Source organism: Castanea sativa, chromosome 11 (genome assembly GCF_040712315.1).
Source record: "Castanea sativa cultivar Marrone di Chiusa Pesio chromosome 11, ASM4071231v1".
Classification (NCBI taxonomy): domain Eukaryota; kingdom Viridiplantae; phylum Streptophyta; class Magnoliopsida; order Fagales; family Fagaceae; genus Castanea; species Castanea sativa.
Genome location: NC_134023.1, coordinates 31507740 through 31523684, shown reverse-complemented (window position 1 = coordinate 31523684; position 15945 = coordinate 31507740). Strand labels below are relative to the sequence as shown.

The following is a 15945-nucleotide window of genomic DNA, read 5'->3' as shown; positions in this document are numbered from 1 at the left end:
TTAAAATAGGAGCATAATAATTATGTTGTTATAAATGATTACGTTCTATTCCATCTAATGTTACTCCCTAACAATATAACTTACATTCATTTCTTTCATTTTAAAATATTTAAACAAAATTAAATTAGTTAATCTCATTTTATTCCTTTAGTTTTCCTTCCTAAAGCCATTAATATCAAATTATTTAGAATAAAATTGTTTATTTTTCATGTTTGCTAATGATTATGAGTTAAGAATCTTATAATTTAATAACAGAATTTCTTTTACGAATAGAAATTTATAGAATTATTATTTGAATCCTCGTTTCTCATTATTGGAAGGACAAGGATTTATGGAACTATGAAAGAAATTATTAAAGAAATTATTATGCGTTTTTTCCACGCAATCATGAATCTTAAACACTGCCGCTAGTTTTGCTTGTGTATACAGTGACGCACACGCTATCTTTTCCCTGCTTAAAAATAAAAATAGCACTCATCAAAATTTGACCAGCAAATTACACATTCTGAAACCGACCACCAATTTTGACCGTCAAAAAAGGCTTCAATCAATATCCAACGGTTCACATAAATCTTATCCAAACTTAAAACCCTCAGATTCACTCCACGTGTCCCTCTCTCACACTCGCTATCAAAAATGTTGGCGACGCACGCGCCACCCTCACTCATAAACCCACTCCAACTCTTTCGCTCTCATTCTCTATTCTCTCGCGCCATTTCGCCATTTTCGGCCACAAGATCTCTCTTCGTCCGCACGGTCGCTTCAATGGCCTCGCCGGACCACGTCGCCGGAACCTGGTACTCGGTGCCGGAGCTCCGGCTCCGAAACCATCGATTCGTTGTCCCTCTCGATTACTCCCTCGAACCTCGCTCTTCTCCTAAGATCTCCGTTTTCGCTCGTGAAGTCGTTGCCGGTACTGGAAAACTCATTTATTTCGTTAAAACAAAGCCTTAATTCGTGTTATCTTTGTCCTTATTGTTTGATCAATGTGTTTGAATTTGAATTTATGTGGCTTACTTGTTTAATTGCTGAGAAAATAGTGGAATGTAGAAGCAAACAAGAGTTGCGCGTAGAGAAGAAGAAAAAAAAAACATTTAGGTGAAAAATCAAATGTGCATGAATTTTGAGGTTAATAGTGAGGTTGTCAATGGCTAAATCAAAGTCTAATTTGTATTATTATTATTATTATTATTATTATTATTATTATTTGATCATTGTGTTTGAATTTGAATTATAAGATTGAGATGAAAACTTTGTGTGATTGCTCAGAATATAGATTAATGTAAATGCAAAAGAGAATTGCGTATAGAGAAAAAGTTCAATTATATAAATAGTTGACTAAAAAGGTTTAATTAGTTGCTCTTAAAGATTGTACATGTATGATATAGGATTTTTGTTGTTGTTGTTGTTGTTGTTGTTGATGTCTTTGTTTTGTTTCAGCAATAAAATGTGCATGAAATTTGAGGTCAAGTAGTGAGGTTTTCAATCAAATGAGTGTAGACCCCACATATATATATGGGAATGGAAGTCCATTTCTCCCGTTTTTCAAACTCTTACTTGTTCTTGATGCGAAGCAATGTGATTTGCTGTTTTCACAAAGTGCTTGCTTTATTTCTCTATTGGTTGGACCATGGACCAAAATCCAAAATGTGTAGAACCACCAATTTCCACTGAGAATATTGACTATGGTAACTCTTCATAAAAGTGATAATTTGTGTTATTAGCAGGTTATTGTTTGTTGAAAGCGTGGACTTGTAGATAATGGCAATGCTAAGCATATTAGTGGCAAGTTCAATGTTGTTGCATCATTGTGTACACAGCTTACTTATGTCTGACTTTCAGGATGAATTGATATTTTTTGAATATGCATGCAAGCAGTCACCGCGTACAGATTACACCCATGAAAAGTTTCCATTTTATTAACTAAAGTGAAATATTGTCTTTGTTTTAATTATCTTATCCGCTTCATGTTGAAAAGTCGATATAGATATGTGATTGACAAGCAAACTGTGTTTGATGTAGTTTATTGTTCTGTAAAATGCTTATATGGATTATTATTAGGTTATTTCTTCATGGACACTAGTTTTAAAATTCTTATTTAATTGCATATCCGTGTTGCAGTTGGGAAAGAAGATCAACTGCTGCCATACCTATTATTCCTACAAGGTGGACCTGGGTTTGAGTGCCCTAGACCAACAGAAGCTAGTGGATGGATACACAAAGCTTGTGAAGAATTTCGTCTCATATTGATGGATCAGGCATGGTTTCTGGATGCTCTTAGTAAAAAGCTTTTATTGATATTTGATATCCATATCTATATATATATATATTTCAATTTATCCTACTGCTGAAATTTTCTTGCAGCGAGGAACAGGGTTATCAACTCCTTTGACGGCATCATCTATGTCACAATTTAAGTCTGCAGAGGATTTGGTTGACTACCTAAAACATTTTCGAGCTGACAATATAGTAAATGATGCTGAGTTTATGCGAGTACGTCTTGTTCCTGATGCTGGACCTTGGACAGTTTTGGGTCAGGTATAAAGATTACCATTTCCTTTTGATATTTGTGAGTGCATGTGATCTTTCAGTACATAGTCATGGGCCTGCCCTCTGCTGAGGCTTCAATCTACATACAAGGGTTAGACCATGCAAAAAACAATTTCCACAAGCAAGTTGCAAGAATTTTTTATTATATGTATATTTCACACACACACAAAGTATGGTAGGGGAGCATCACATCAAAATTGCTAGGGAGCATCGCATCAAAATTGCTAGAGCATCACCCATTTTTACTTGTTTTCATCGTTTTTCTTTTTTATGTAAACTGTTACATAATATATAAATAATTGTATTGAAATTCTTTACACTTTGCATAAATTATTAGAGTCATATGATTAAAACCATTGCATGTATTTGAATAACCTATAACATTTAATATATGGAAAGGACCTTTTTTTTTTCCTGAAGAAAAGCTTTAAGATTACAATGTCAATGCTTAATTCCTCTCATATATGTTCTCCTCCATCTTTTGAATAGTTTAAATTATTCTAAATCCGATCAAAGCTTGTAAAAATGCACTGCCCAATCAATCTTCATGGGATGCCTCCCTGTCAAAATTTATTCCATTTTACACATGCCCTCACCCACACCCACACCCACACCCACACGTGCACGCACGCACACACACATGCACTCACTCACATATGCATATATGTATGCATTAGCTTCTCTCCTTTTGTTGCATTCCTGTTGCTCTCATCTTGTGCCTTCTCACCATTTGTCCATTCCTAGCATTTAGTCATTGTTACTATTTTGCTTCTAGTTCATTGAAGCCAACTGTTTATCTAAATGACAGCTTGTTCTCCTTCTTGTGTAGAGTTATGGTGGATTTTGTGCAGTAACCTATTTGAGTTTTGCACCACAAGGACTGAGACAAGTCCTTCTAACTGGTGGAACCCCTCCAATTGGAAATGGATGCACTGCAGATACCGTGTATAGAGTATGCTCTGAACAGATTATACTCCAAAATGAAAAGTACTACAAGAGGTATCCTCAAGACATTGAAATTGTTAGAGAAGTTGTTAATTATTTAGCAGCGTCTGAGGGAGGTGGGGTGAGGATCTGCCACATATGATTTTGTTATTATTCCTAATGCTGAAAGCTCAAGCTGAATCTTTTGAATCCCTCAAACCCCCCTGCCCCCTCTTCTCTCTTCTATTTTGGTATAGGTGCTTCTTCCATCTGGAGGCATCTTAACCCCAAGGGGACTTCAAACTCTTGGCCTTTCTTATTTAGGAACTTCTGCTGGTTTTGAGCGGTTACACTACATGTAAGTCACCATGAATACCAAAATAATTATTATGATTTAAAATTTGTTATTCTTTAATTCAAGTTTATTTTTACTATGGCCTGTAGGTTTGAGGGGGTTTGGGATCCTGTACTAGTTCCAGGAGCACCAAAGCAAATCAGTTACTACTTTTTGAATGCTGTAAGAGAATTACTAATTTCTTATTGATCTTGAACCCAATGTTATGGATCTCATTCTTAGAATTGACCTCAAGTCATTCCATTTATGCAGTTTGAAAGGTCAATTGCTTTTGATACAAACCCACTCTATGCGCTTCTGCACGAGTCAATCTACTGTCAGGTAGAATTTTTATTGTCTATAATTCTACTAATCAAATCATATTTGATTGTAACTTAAAAAAATAAGTCTAATCTCTCTCTCTCTCTCTCAGGGTGCTTCATCAAGTTGGTCTGCTCACAGAATAAGGAGTGAAGATGAGGGAAAATTTGATGCAATCAAAGCTGCCAAAGAAGGTCGCCCCGTACTTTTCATGGGAGAGGTGCGCATGGCAATAATATTTTCCTTTATAATTCACAATCAATTGTAATTTCCTTCCAGTTATTGGAGTCTTGTTGGATAGAAAAATAACTGATTGGTAAATGTTAGACGTAAGATGGAAAAGATCGGCTAGTTAAGGCAAGATATTTTATGAAAATATGAACTCAACAGCTTATCAGGAAACCACAAACAAGCTTATTAAAGTTATACGATAAATGGATTTACACACCTATTTGTTTCAATATGCCAATAAAAAGGGGATCTTTTGCGCATTATAATTCAGTTGTGGGGAACTTGAACCATGGTTCTCCTTATAAAGGAGTGTCATTGAGTTACAAGGCTCTTGGCAAAACTGGAGCAATATCTTGGGTTCAAAACTCCATTGGGGCTTTGGCACCAATGTTTTGCATTCCATTCTGGGGATCTTTTCAACTTAGCTATTAGAACAGAATTTTGTTGGAATAGCTGAATTAGCCGGAAAGTGCAGGAGATTTTGGGAGTTAGTTGATATTCTCTGTTGCAAAATTAGGAGTTTTCCAATGAACTATTTAGGCATGCCTTTGCATTTGTCTTTCAAAGCATAAACAGTGTGGGATCCCATTATAAAGAAAATGGAGCGAAGATTTTCAGGTTAGAAAAAATTATATATTTGTCGAAAGGGGGAAATTTAATGTTATTAAGAGTGTGCTTTTAAACCTTCCAACTTGCTACCTTTCTTTATTTACTTATTTCACCCCGTGTGTCAAATAGATTGGAGAGGTTGCAGAGTAATTTCTATAGGGGTTCCTTACAGAATTGAATCCTATTTAAAAAAATAAAAAAAAAAACCCCTTAAAAAGGATGTTGCAGTATTGTGGAAGATTAAAAAAAAGGAAAAAGAAAAAAAAAGATAGGTTAGTTTGAATGTAACAATAATAAATCTGTTTCTTTAAAAGAACCTAATATAAGACTTGACTAAAATAAATTTTGGTCCCTCCATGTTAGACTTGTCAATTTGGTCTCTATAGTATCAATTCTGAGAAGTCTTTGGTTGAGTTAAAAGGCTTGTGTCAGTGTCACCTCTTTGATTGGTATCGGTGCTGGGGTTTTACAGATTGTTCTTCTCTTCTACAGTTTTTCTCCTCTTAGTTTAGTCTCCTGATTGCTTTCCTATTTGTTTTCTGTTTGTGCTTTGCTGTTGTTCATATTCATGAACACATTGTTTGTTTCTTTTTTTATTATTTCATCAATAATAGTACTCATATTACCTATCAAAAAAAAAAAGGTATCAATTTGAGCAATTTCATCTCAAAAAGGTTTCTTATTATTTCAAGATGGTCATTTCTCTAACTCCGATGACCAAGTGCTGTTACTGCTGTAAAGGAAAAAACGAAAATCAGAAGGGGGGGGGGGGTGCGGATAGGAGAAGTATGAACTACAAACTGGTTTTGTCACTGGAATGGTCATGGTTTTAGTTATATACTGGTTTTTGGTTGATGTAGAATAAGAGCCAACAGTTGAAGATGTGTGGTGACTAATGAAGGAGTCAGTAGATAAGGATTTTGATGAGGTGCCATTGGGCGAGGAAGGTGGCAGACTCAATGATGTTGCAACTGAATGAGGAGGCAATTGAGGTTCTGCCTGAGAATCTGAAAGTGGTCATGTTGGGATTTGGGATTTGACTAACCCTGTAAGTCCCCAGTGAATTGGGTTACCCTCTTAAGTGATAGCCCTGAATTTCTCTCCAAATTGCTAGTAGATTTCGAACATTTGCTGTTTTGCTTCTGCCAAATACGTCAGTTGCTCAATTTGCTCAAAGGGTTGCTTTTTAGGGTCTGGGCATAAAACCCAATCAAATCTTTGATGAACTTTTGACTGCCGAAGTGCAAATGACTTGAATTTGTGGCATTAGGCAATTGTCTTGATTGTATATTGTACCTATAATGGAGTCAGTCAATCTTCTGTATTTTTCAAATTTTAATTTGGACAATTTGAATTCAAATTTAACATTTCTTCTTCTTATTCTTCTTTAAATCTATTCTTTCCTCAAAATTTATTTATTGTTTATGAAATTTACACTGAAACAATGTTTATTTTATGTCACATGCAGCTCATGTGACAATGGCACTTGATTAATGGAGTTGGGCAGAACTATGTTGACAATAACCAACAAGCCTAAACTTGGAAGCAGCAAAATATATTTTAGCTTTGAAACTTTTTTCAATTTAAGATTGGATTGCCCTGAGGCATGCAATATTTTTGCAACTGTAGAGACTATAACTGGTTTATGGGTGGACTGACAGTAGTTTAGTAGTAGTTCTGGCCATGACCAAATATATCGGACGTCTTTCTTTCTGCCTTTTACCCTTTTTATTTCATTCAATACTTAGTATAAAATTCTTTTACAAGAAAAGAATATGCTTCAAGTACAGAGTACACAAAGAAAAATTGTTTGTATGATGCTTGGCCCATCCTCTAATATTATGAACCACGAGGGCACTGGGATTTTTTATTTTTTAAAATTTAAATCATGTCTATCTTGTGAGCATCTGTGGAATTTTCCCTGATTCATAATATGGACATTGTTGTGCACTTAGGCTTTGATCATGTTAACACTCTGTTGCATTCAATACCTAAATTGTGGGTTTTTAATATGGTTGCTACAAAGAGGCACGCTATTGTATAGGTGTTCAATGATTCCAGTCAGTAGTATGGCCTAAGAGTAGAAGCCAAATTGCTGAAGTTAGTTTCTGTGCAATTTCTGCAGTTCACTTGGACTCGGTCTTTACCATGTGTTGCTTGTAGCGTTTGACTATGAACTGAATTCATATATTCTTGATTTGTTACTTGTGCAGATGATATTTCCATGGATGTTTGATGAGATTCATGCACTGACGAAATTCAAAGATGCTGCTCATATATTGGCTGAGAAGCAGGATTGGCCTCCACTATATGACACTAATATGCTGAATAATAACAAGGTTTGTTACCTTTGATGTTGTTATTTGTCAATCTTTGTGAATTGTAATTGGCTGTAAGATTTTCCAATGGAGATCTCAACTTTCGAACAGTCCAAAATCTGATTATTATATTATTTTTATAAGTAATACCAGTAGTAGTAATAGAAATTTTGTTAATGAGTGAGAGAATAGGTTTTTGCATTTCACTGGGCTTTGGCTGGTGCTTTATCAAATTATTTCTTTCCATGCTGACAGGTGCCTGTTGCAGCAGCTGTTTATTATGATGATTTGTTTGTCAACTTCAAGATAGCTATGGAAACAGCTTCTCAGATTGCAGGGATTAGGCTGTGGATCACTAATGAGTATATGCATTCTGGTCTGCGTGATGGAGGAGGGAAGGTTTTTGAGCACTTGATGGGAATGTTAAATGGGAAGAAGCCTTTGTTCTGATCTTCATTCTCACTCCTACAGGATTATTTTTGTGCTAGTTAAATTTGCTTAAAACCTTATTTCCCTCAATAAATTAAATTAACATGTTTTAATTGTTGGAAAGAATCATGTCTTTGAGCCAGTCTAAGAATCTTCGAGCTTAAAAATGAAGCTTGTGTAATTTGATCGTTGTCTCTTCAAGATATCAAATTGAAAACCATTGTACCATGTAATAGGGATACACTTGAAGGTAAATTAAGGGGAGTTTGGTTGAGTAGTTTGAGATGAGATTTTTGTAGTTTTTTGAAATACGTTTGGGTGAAAAAATGTGTGATGTTGTTTAAAATGTAAAAATGTGAGTTTGAAATGCTAAACCAAACAGGTCCTAAAAATTTGCTGTTGCACTTTGCCGCACGTGCACTTGTTGAAAGTACAGCAGTTTTTTCCCCTGGTTAAATTTTTTTTTTTTCTTTCATGACGGTAAAATCCATAGGCATTTAATATTTCTTTAGGAGATCATAAATGGCAAAAAGAAAAAAAAAAAAAAAGCAAGAAAAAGAAAAAGAGTAGATCACTAAAATTTAGTAGATTTTATTCTCTTTGTTGCTCCATTGTCTTCCATTCAAACATAAGATAAGGATGTGGATTCAAGTTGGATTTATGATTGCTGATGTTTATTTATTTATTTTTTTTATGGGATGATTGCTGATATTTATATATACTTTTTTTGTATGTATGGTCCTCTCATCTTTCACTAAAAGGGTGGTATCTATTACACAAAGCTGGTGATGATTGTTAGGGGAACCTAGCTCAACCTTAATTTTCATCTCTTTTGGAATTTAGCCTTCACTACTGCTAATGTAATGTGCATATCAATCGGTAAATTAAGTTTTAATAAAACTCAAGTTGTGTAGGATTTTCATCAGCGTGTGGGTGGAATATTGGGGTCAACTAATTTGATGGGTAAGCTGGAAGTCCTCTGTAGGTGAACTAATCAGGACTGACCCTTCTCCGTCACAAAAGTTTTTTGTGACGGATGAGGGATAAAAAGGTTTCGGATTTTTGTTATTTTATTTTTATTATACTTATACATATATATATATATATATATATATAAAATTATTGCTGATGAAGTACTTTTTTAGAATTCTTTACCTCTTAGAACACAAATCAAGAGTCACACAAGCATCTAGTGGTTGGGAGCCTTTGATAGCTGAAACATGCTGAGACTTTGAATATTTATTTATGTTCTACTGCGGCCATTCATTATACAATTCTGGTGCCCAAACAGGCTTGCCTTCCCTACACTCCGACCAAATAATAATAATAAAGTCACTTAAAGTTTGATTATTGCGCGCAGTCAGTAGCATTTTAAGATATTGGAAAATTGATCCCTGTGTCATTCATTCCTTTTCATAATTTCATCACCGGATAGTTATTTTGTTCAAACTAGTGTAGCTCTTTTAAATTCTCTTAAATTTTCAACTTGCTCTATCATAATTTTTTATTTATTTATTGAGTAATGTTACATTTAAAACATTTTCATAACAATATTGAAGTTCAGGTATTTTATTAGATGACAAAAAAGCTTTACAACAACAACCCACGTAATGATTTATATATATAATTTTTGATTAACTGTAATGATTTATATAGTAAACATGAAGTGTGTGTGTCTAGTTTAAACATCCGTATTATGGAGTTCACCGTGTCTAGTTTATTTTATACAGGAAACATCTGTATTAGTCTCAATGAACTCACCAAGCTATTATTTCTTTTTTCTTTTTTATTTTTTTGAGATACGCAAAGTAATTATTTCGGCCCGAATAATACTGTCCCAAGAAATGAACATTAGGCCACGAAAATTTGATGAAACTAGACTGGAGTTGAGGTGGGGAGATCTCTAGAGAGCAATGGGAAGCTGTACCAACGCAAAATCATTGTCCATAATATAGAATACTATTTTTTTTTTTTTGAGAGAATATAGAATACTATTGGTTAAGAGTATTATACTCAGCTGGTACGTATGATATTATTTCTAACGTTTACGTTTAGACCTAAATTTAAAGGTTCAAATTTCTCCTCTTAAAAATCCAATCACCTCATTAATTAGATATTTAAGATCGAATGGGCAAAATAATACGCTATTAACGTTGGAGTTGGAATTATTATTAGAAATGACTTTTATAGGTTTACTTTGTACTAACAAAGTAAACTTTCATTGTAAACACACAAAATGTATGTTTTACAAAAGATGTACAATACATAATGTAAAATGCAAAATAATAATTATTCTATTAAAAAATGCGAATTTGATGGGTTGGAATCCTTTTTTTTTTCTTGGATGAACAAAAAATAAAACTGTGAAATTAATTACTATGACATGTAACACCTTGCATATATATGATTCTTGCATGTTTTCAATAAATGTGAAAGTTTGTGAAGACAAAAAAAAAAAAAAAAAGATTAAAAAAAGAAAAAGAAAGGTGGTACGTGCAGATGATCAAATAAAGTCATAACCTGGCTATTTATATATCCTTTATATAGTCCTGATATCTGTTGGATAACGGAATCTAGCAAATCAAGCTAAAATCTGTTTCATTTGGAACATGTGTCCTCTATAGTTCCACAATTAACATATAGTACATTAGATGTAAATATAAAACGTGGAGAGAGAGAGAGAGAGAGAGAGAGAGAGAGAGAATATATATAAGATAAGACATTAATGCAAATATATATATATATATATATATATATATATATATGCGTAATGATGCATAGATGATAACGATATAGATCTTGGGGCACGTCTCCTTTTACTTGCAGGGGCAGTTGAACAGAAGTAGTTGAAATGTTGTTGGCTTTACCTTAGTTGCAAGACATATATACCTCTCCTTTCATTTCAACCCCTATAATAAGCTTCTAATTAATAATTAAGCATCTATACTTATCTCTCTCCGTATGTCAGTCCAACCCCTTCTCACCTTCCACACCATCTTAAAATTTTCTCTTTATATACTTCCATTCTCCAACCTTTTCATCTTCTCTCTCAACATATTCTCAGCGGAGCTAGCCCATTATTACACATCAATGGAAGGCCAAAACTCCCCAACCACATCATCACTACCACCAAATAACATGACCCCTCCCTTCCTCTTCACACCCTCATTAGACCCAGAAATTGACTGGATCAGCCTTCTCTCTACAGCTCAACCAGCTGGCTTCCCATCAGCTGAGAATAATATTAAGCCTATCATGGAATTAAGTGGTTCCACAAATGGGGTTGTGCTGGATCATGAAAAGGGTAATAATAATAATAATAAGGATAAGAGGAAAAGTGGTGGTAGGATCAAAAAAGCAACACGGCCTAGGTTTGCATTTCAGACTCGGAGTGCGGATGATATACTTGATGATGGCTATCGATGGAGAAAGTATGGGCAGAAAGCTGTGAAGAACAGCGTTTATCCCAGGTGTGCTGGTTACTCATTTATTATATTATAATTTCTCATATCTCTTACGTATACGTTGCATGGCTTTATTTACACACACACACATACACGGTGGTTCTATGTAAGCTTTGTTACATGTTTCTTGGTTGTTATTAACTAAGCTACTTTTAACCAACATATATATCTTCTCAAATTAAGAATTATAGGTCGTTAATCTTGATCCCAGCTTCAAACTTTAATTTTCACATTCAATGAAGCACAAATCTAGCTATCTGCTTTTAGTCCGCGTCTAGAAAATCTAGTGAACAAATTTAACATATATATAGCAAGATTGGTAGATTCTGTCACTAATCTGAACAATGAACCAAAAAAATAATTGTTAGAATAATGCAAGGTGTTGCAATATATATATATATATATATATATTTGTATCCTTGCCATTTTTCACTACACAATGACTTTGCTCCTTTAAGTTTAATGGCCTCCAAGGTTTGGATTTTTGAAGAGAGATATGAGGAGCAAATAGTGTGCCTTATTTATTATTGGGATGTTTGAATGTTTGATAGAGGATAGGGGGAATATATAAGTATCCCTTCCCTAATTAATTTGGCCGCAGAATGGAGAAGAAGAAGAAGAAAAAAAAAGAAGAAGTATTATAGAGTGATGAGTGATTAGGGTTTTCTTGGAATGTTAGTAAATATAATAGACCATGATAAAAAAAGGGAAGTACAAAAAAAAAAAAAATCATTAAATTGGTATGATTCCCTTTCAATATCTTTAAATTTGAGAGAAAATTGAGATTAGGACCTTGCGAGGGCATCCAAATAGAAGAAGGGTACCCATATTTCATCCCAGTCTTTGTCTAGTTCTCCCTCTATTCAAAAAGTCTTAAGTGCAAGAAGTTCAGTGGACTGGCAAGATAGCTTGAGGAGTAAGGTTGGAGCCCAAAAAATGGATTAGGAATATTAACAAAAAATGTAATTTGTTTTATTTTTGGGTTATTTATTTATAATAGTTCACATTCCTTCTTCTTCATTCATTTATCGCGCGTTTGGGTAGATAAAGATGAGAGGAGAAGGGAAGGGCAATCAAAATATAGTAAGATTAATATATTTTGGCCACCTTTCACCTCATTTCTTTCTATTCCAAACATAGTTAATTAAATCTTGAACAAACTATGTTTCTTATTCCTACTTGCTATTTTAAGGTAAAAACAAAATCAATTTGCACTAGAATTTAATAGATTTATGCTTGAATAGACTCAAGATGGCCCGTTCCTCCTTGTTGTTTTAGCAATTTCATCAATTTGCACTAGAATTTAATAGATTTATGCTTGAAGGATGGCCCGTTCCTACTTTCTCTGATGTACAAATATGAGCGGCACCAGGGATCAAGGAGGAAGGGGGCCTTACATTAAAAATTAAAAATTAAAAAAAAAATTCCAAAATTTAATAATTTAGGGACAAAATATATAATTCGCAACTTATTAATGTAACAAATTATGATTATGTAACGATACTTTCACTTAGATTTCCAATGATATCATTTTTATTGTATATCCATCACAATCTATTTAACATACAATTGTGAAAAATGTTGTCACTTTAGACCTTATTTTTTTAATAGTAATGTGGATTCAAAAATTCATTATTGAAAATATGTCCATATGTGATCTTTTATTTTGTTTTGTTGTTGTTGTTGTTGAGAATCTATCTATATGAGATCTTACTATTATAAAATGACATTCCATCCCCTAATAAATGTGCGAAAATTTTATTACTATTATTTGTTTTTTTTAAATTCTTCAATATTGATATATAATTTTTAAGAATTGTTTTTAATAATAAACCCACCTGTTGATAGTTGGACATGGAAGCTAAGATAGAAAGAATAAATATTGTGATCTCAAAAAAAAAAAAAAAAAAAAACCAAAGTCATACAATCTCTTTAAACATTAATGATTTTAATTTAATTAATAAAAAAATGCGTACAATCTCTTTAAAATCAAGGTACACATATAACATTTTAAAAACTTGAGTATATTATCGTACTTGTAATAATTCTAACTTAATTTTTTTATTTTACTTTTCATTAATTAAATGAATTTTTTGAATAACTAATAGCTAATTTTTTTAATTAATTAATTTATAATAATATATTGATTCTTTTTATGTATATATTTTATTTGTTTGAAATATGTAATTATAGTCACCTATCTTAAAAATAACAATGAGTATTTTAGCTCTTAACTCTTAACTCTAATACTAAGGGTTTGTTTGGGATCTGCTTATTTTGCTGAAAATTGAAAACTGAAAACAATAAATAAAAAAAAAAGATTTTTTGGTTACTGCTCATTAATAAAATCACTGTTCATTTTTCTATTTGTACTGTTCATGTCCCATGAATAGTGCAAGAGGCGCTGGTCTAGGGGGAAAAAAAATGCAAACGCAGCAACGAAATAAGCATCCCAAATGCATGCTAAGCATGAAAAAATAATTTATAAGTAACATTTACATTAAATTTTGTCAATCGTTTTCTTTTCCCTGTTAAACCAATTTTCAATGTCAATCAATGTTTAATTAACATTTTACTTGCATTTTATTATACATTATATATTTAATTAAATTAACTTTGTTTTCAACCTTTTATTTCAATCTTATTTAATTTCTAAAAATAAAATCCTGACTTCACTTCTAAATACATATGCAATCATTAAAGAAATTACGCTAGAGTTATTATTGTGATCAAGTTTAATGTTTAGCACACCATGTTAACATTAATAATACTATTAAATTTTAAATAAAGTATACCAATGAAATATTGAGTATACGAATTTTAGTTTAGTTAGATTAACAATTAAAGTCTATTATCATCAAGGGGCATGGATTCAAATAAACCTACCTATGCTAAAAAAATATAATTAGTATATTCACCTGATGATAAAGAGCAATCACAATAAAGTAGACATAAAAAAAAAATAAAAAAAAACTTGAGTATATTAGCTCACTCTTAATTATGGAGATGAGACTATAAACTAGGAGATCAATTGTATATCATCAATTATTTATTATTTTTTGTCTTAATTAGGAAAAATTATTAAGTACTCTCGAAACATGGATGAGAAATGATATGTTCACAACATTTTTACAACATTTTTACAACAAATCCTAAGTGGCAGGATGTTACTGGTTGTTATTGTTGGGGCAAAAAAGTAATCTTAGTGTTAGGTTCAAATTTGAACCAATAACAACTAACCACCTATGATTTGTTGTAAAAATGTTGTAAAAATATTGTGGACGTAGCACCTCTCAAACATGGATAAATAATGAGGTCTACTCATTAAATTCATGGTAGGGTCTACTTGAATTTAATAAGTAGACCCTATTATGAATGTGAAAGGAATGAACATTATTCTCTATGCTTCAAGAGTATCTAAGTATTACTCCTGAATTAGAGAGAGCCTTGGCCTTAATTAATTCTCACTTAAATTTGTTGAGCTACCAGAGTACTTTCATAATTACGATTTGTAAAATTAATATCATTGTAGGATATCCTAATAATTATGTATAGTTTTATTCGCTGAAATCATATGGATTAGTGATAGTGGTAATCAAATCATAGTTATCCAGAAATTTTGATTTTACTGAATTGATTTGAAAAAAGAAACTATGAATTTTGACTTTCTTTATTAAACTTGGACAAAGGAGCTACTATCGGTGCACGCATCACACATGCAATGTGAAGAAACAAGTCCAAAGGCTATCCAAAGACACGAGCATTGTGGTGACAACATATGAGGGCATTCACAATCATCCCTGTGAGAAACTGATGGAAACCTTGACTCCTCTTTTGAAGCAAATGCAATTTCTATCTAGGTTCTAAGCTCATTGTGTGCTATGGTACAAGAACATAACAAGCACAAGTGTCTTCGTTCTTGCTATTTCATGGTCATAACCCCAAATACTAGTGCATCTTATCTGTGACTTAATTTGTTTAAATGAACCGTACGTATTCTCATTGTATATCATCGTCGAGATCGCATTGGTATGTTACTTTGCGTATTCTATAATCATCATCTTTATCTTTATCGTTTTCGATAATTCTAATTGTGCCAAAACATCATAACCACACTAAAAATACTTGTTTTTCTAAATGCAAAAATGTTCTTCCAAGATGGAAATGTAAACTAAAGATGTGCAGTTTGAATTACAATTTTCGCCATGTTTAGAAAATCTAACTTTTTAAGCCAATATTATTTAAAACATCTGGCTTTTAAATAAAAATTTATAAGTTTCTAAAATTACCCTATTTAAAATATAATATAAAAGTTGGATCCTATAATTGATGGATGCTCACAATAATGACAAGTGACGTAATTTTCTATTTATTTAGAATGATGTGGACACATGATGTCACATGGTAAGTAATAATTTCTCTACAACACATCACATGCATCTAACATGTGGCAGCATATATTAATCCTAAATTAATGGTATGTTACAAATTTTTTGTATTTTATGCTCTTAAAGGTGATGGTGCATGTATATATTGTTTACTAATATATATATTACCATTTGATAATGAACAACGTAATCATAAAATAAAAAATAATTATTTAAAAAAAATCACTTACATTTGAAACCCCCATAAATATTGTATTTATTATTATTATTATACTAAAGATCCTTCATATAAAATATAAAAAATAAATAAAATAAAAAAGTATCCTGCTTGCCTTTCCTTCAATTCAATTGCTTAGTTATTACCTATTATATATTTA

The 15945-nt window shown here is 32.5% G+C and overlaps 2 protein-coding genes across 2 annotated transcripts; both read left to right on the top strand.

The window, feature by feature from the left end:
* Positions 1-427: 427 nt before the first annotated feature.
* Positions 428-8004, top strand: LOC142617277 (uncharacterized). Its single transcript, XM_075790059.1, has 10 exons — positions 428-913; positions 2122-2258; positions 2365-2538; positions 3380-3616; positions 3732-3832; positions 3919-3991; positions 4082-4150; positions 4242-4349; positions 7183-7308; positions 7543-8004. Exons 1-10 carry the CDS (start codon positions 637-639, stop codon positions 7735-7737), a joined length of 1497 nt encoding a protein of 498 aa, XP_075646174.1. The 5' UTR covers positions 428-636; the 3' UTR covers positions 7738-8004.
* Positions 8005-10694: 2690 nt separating this feature from the next.
* On the top strand, positions 10695-15255 carry LOC142617427 (putative WRKY transcription factor 43). The gene is made up of 2 exons (XM_075790300.1): positions 10695-11186; positions 14870-15255. Exons 1-2 carry the CDS (start codon positions 10807-10809, stop codon positions 15045-15047), a joined length of 558 nt encoding a protein of 185 aa, XP_075646415.1. The 5' UTR covers positions 10695-10806; the 3' UTR covers positions 15048-15255.
* Positions 15256-15945: the final 690 nt, after the last annotated feature.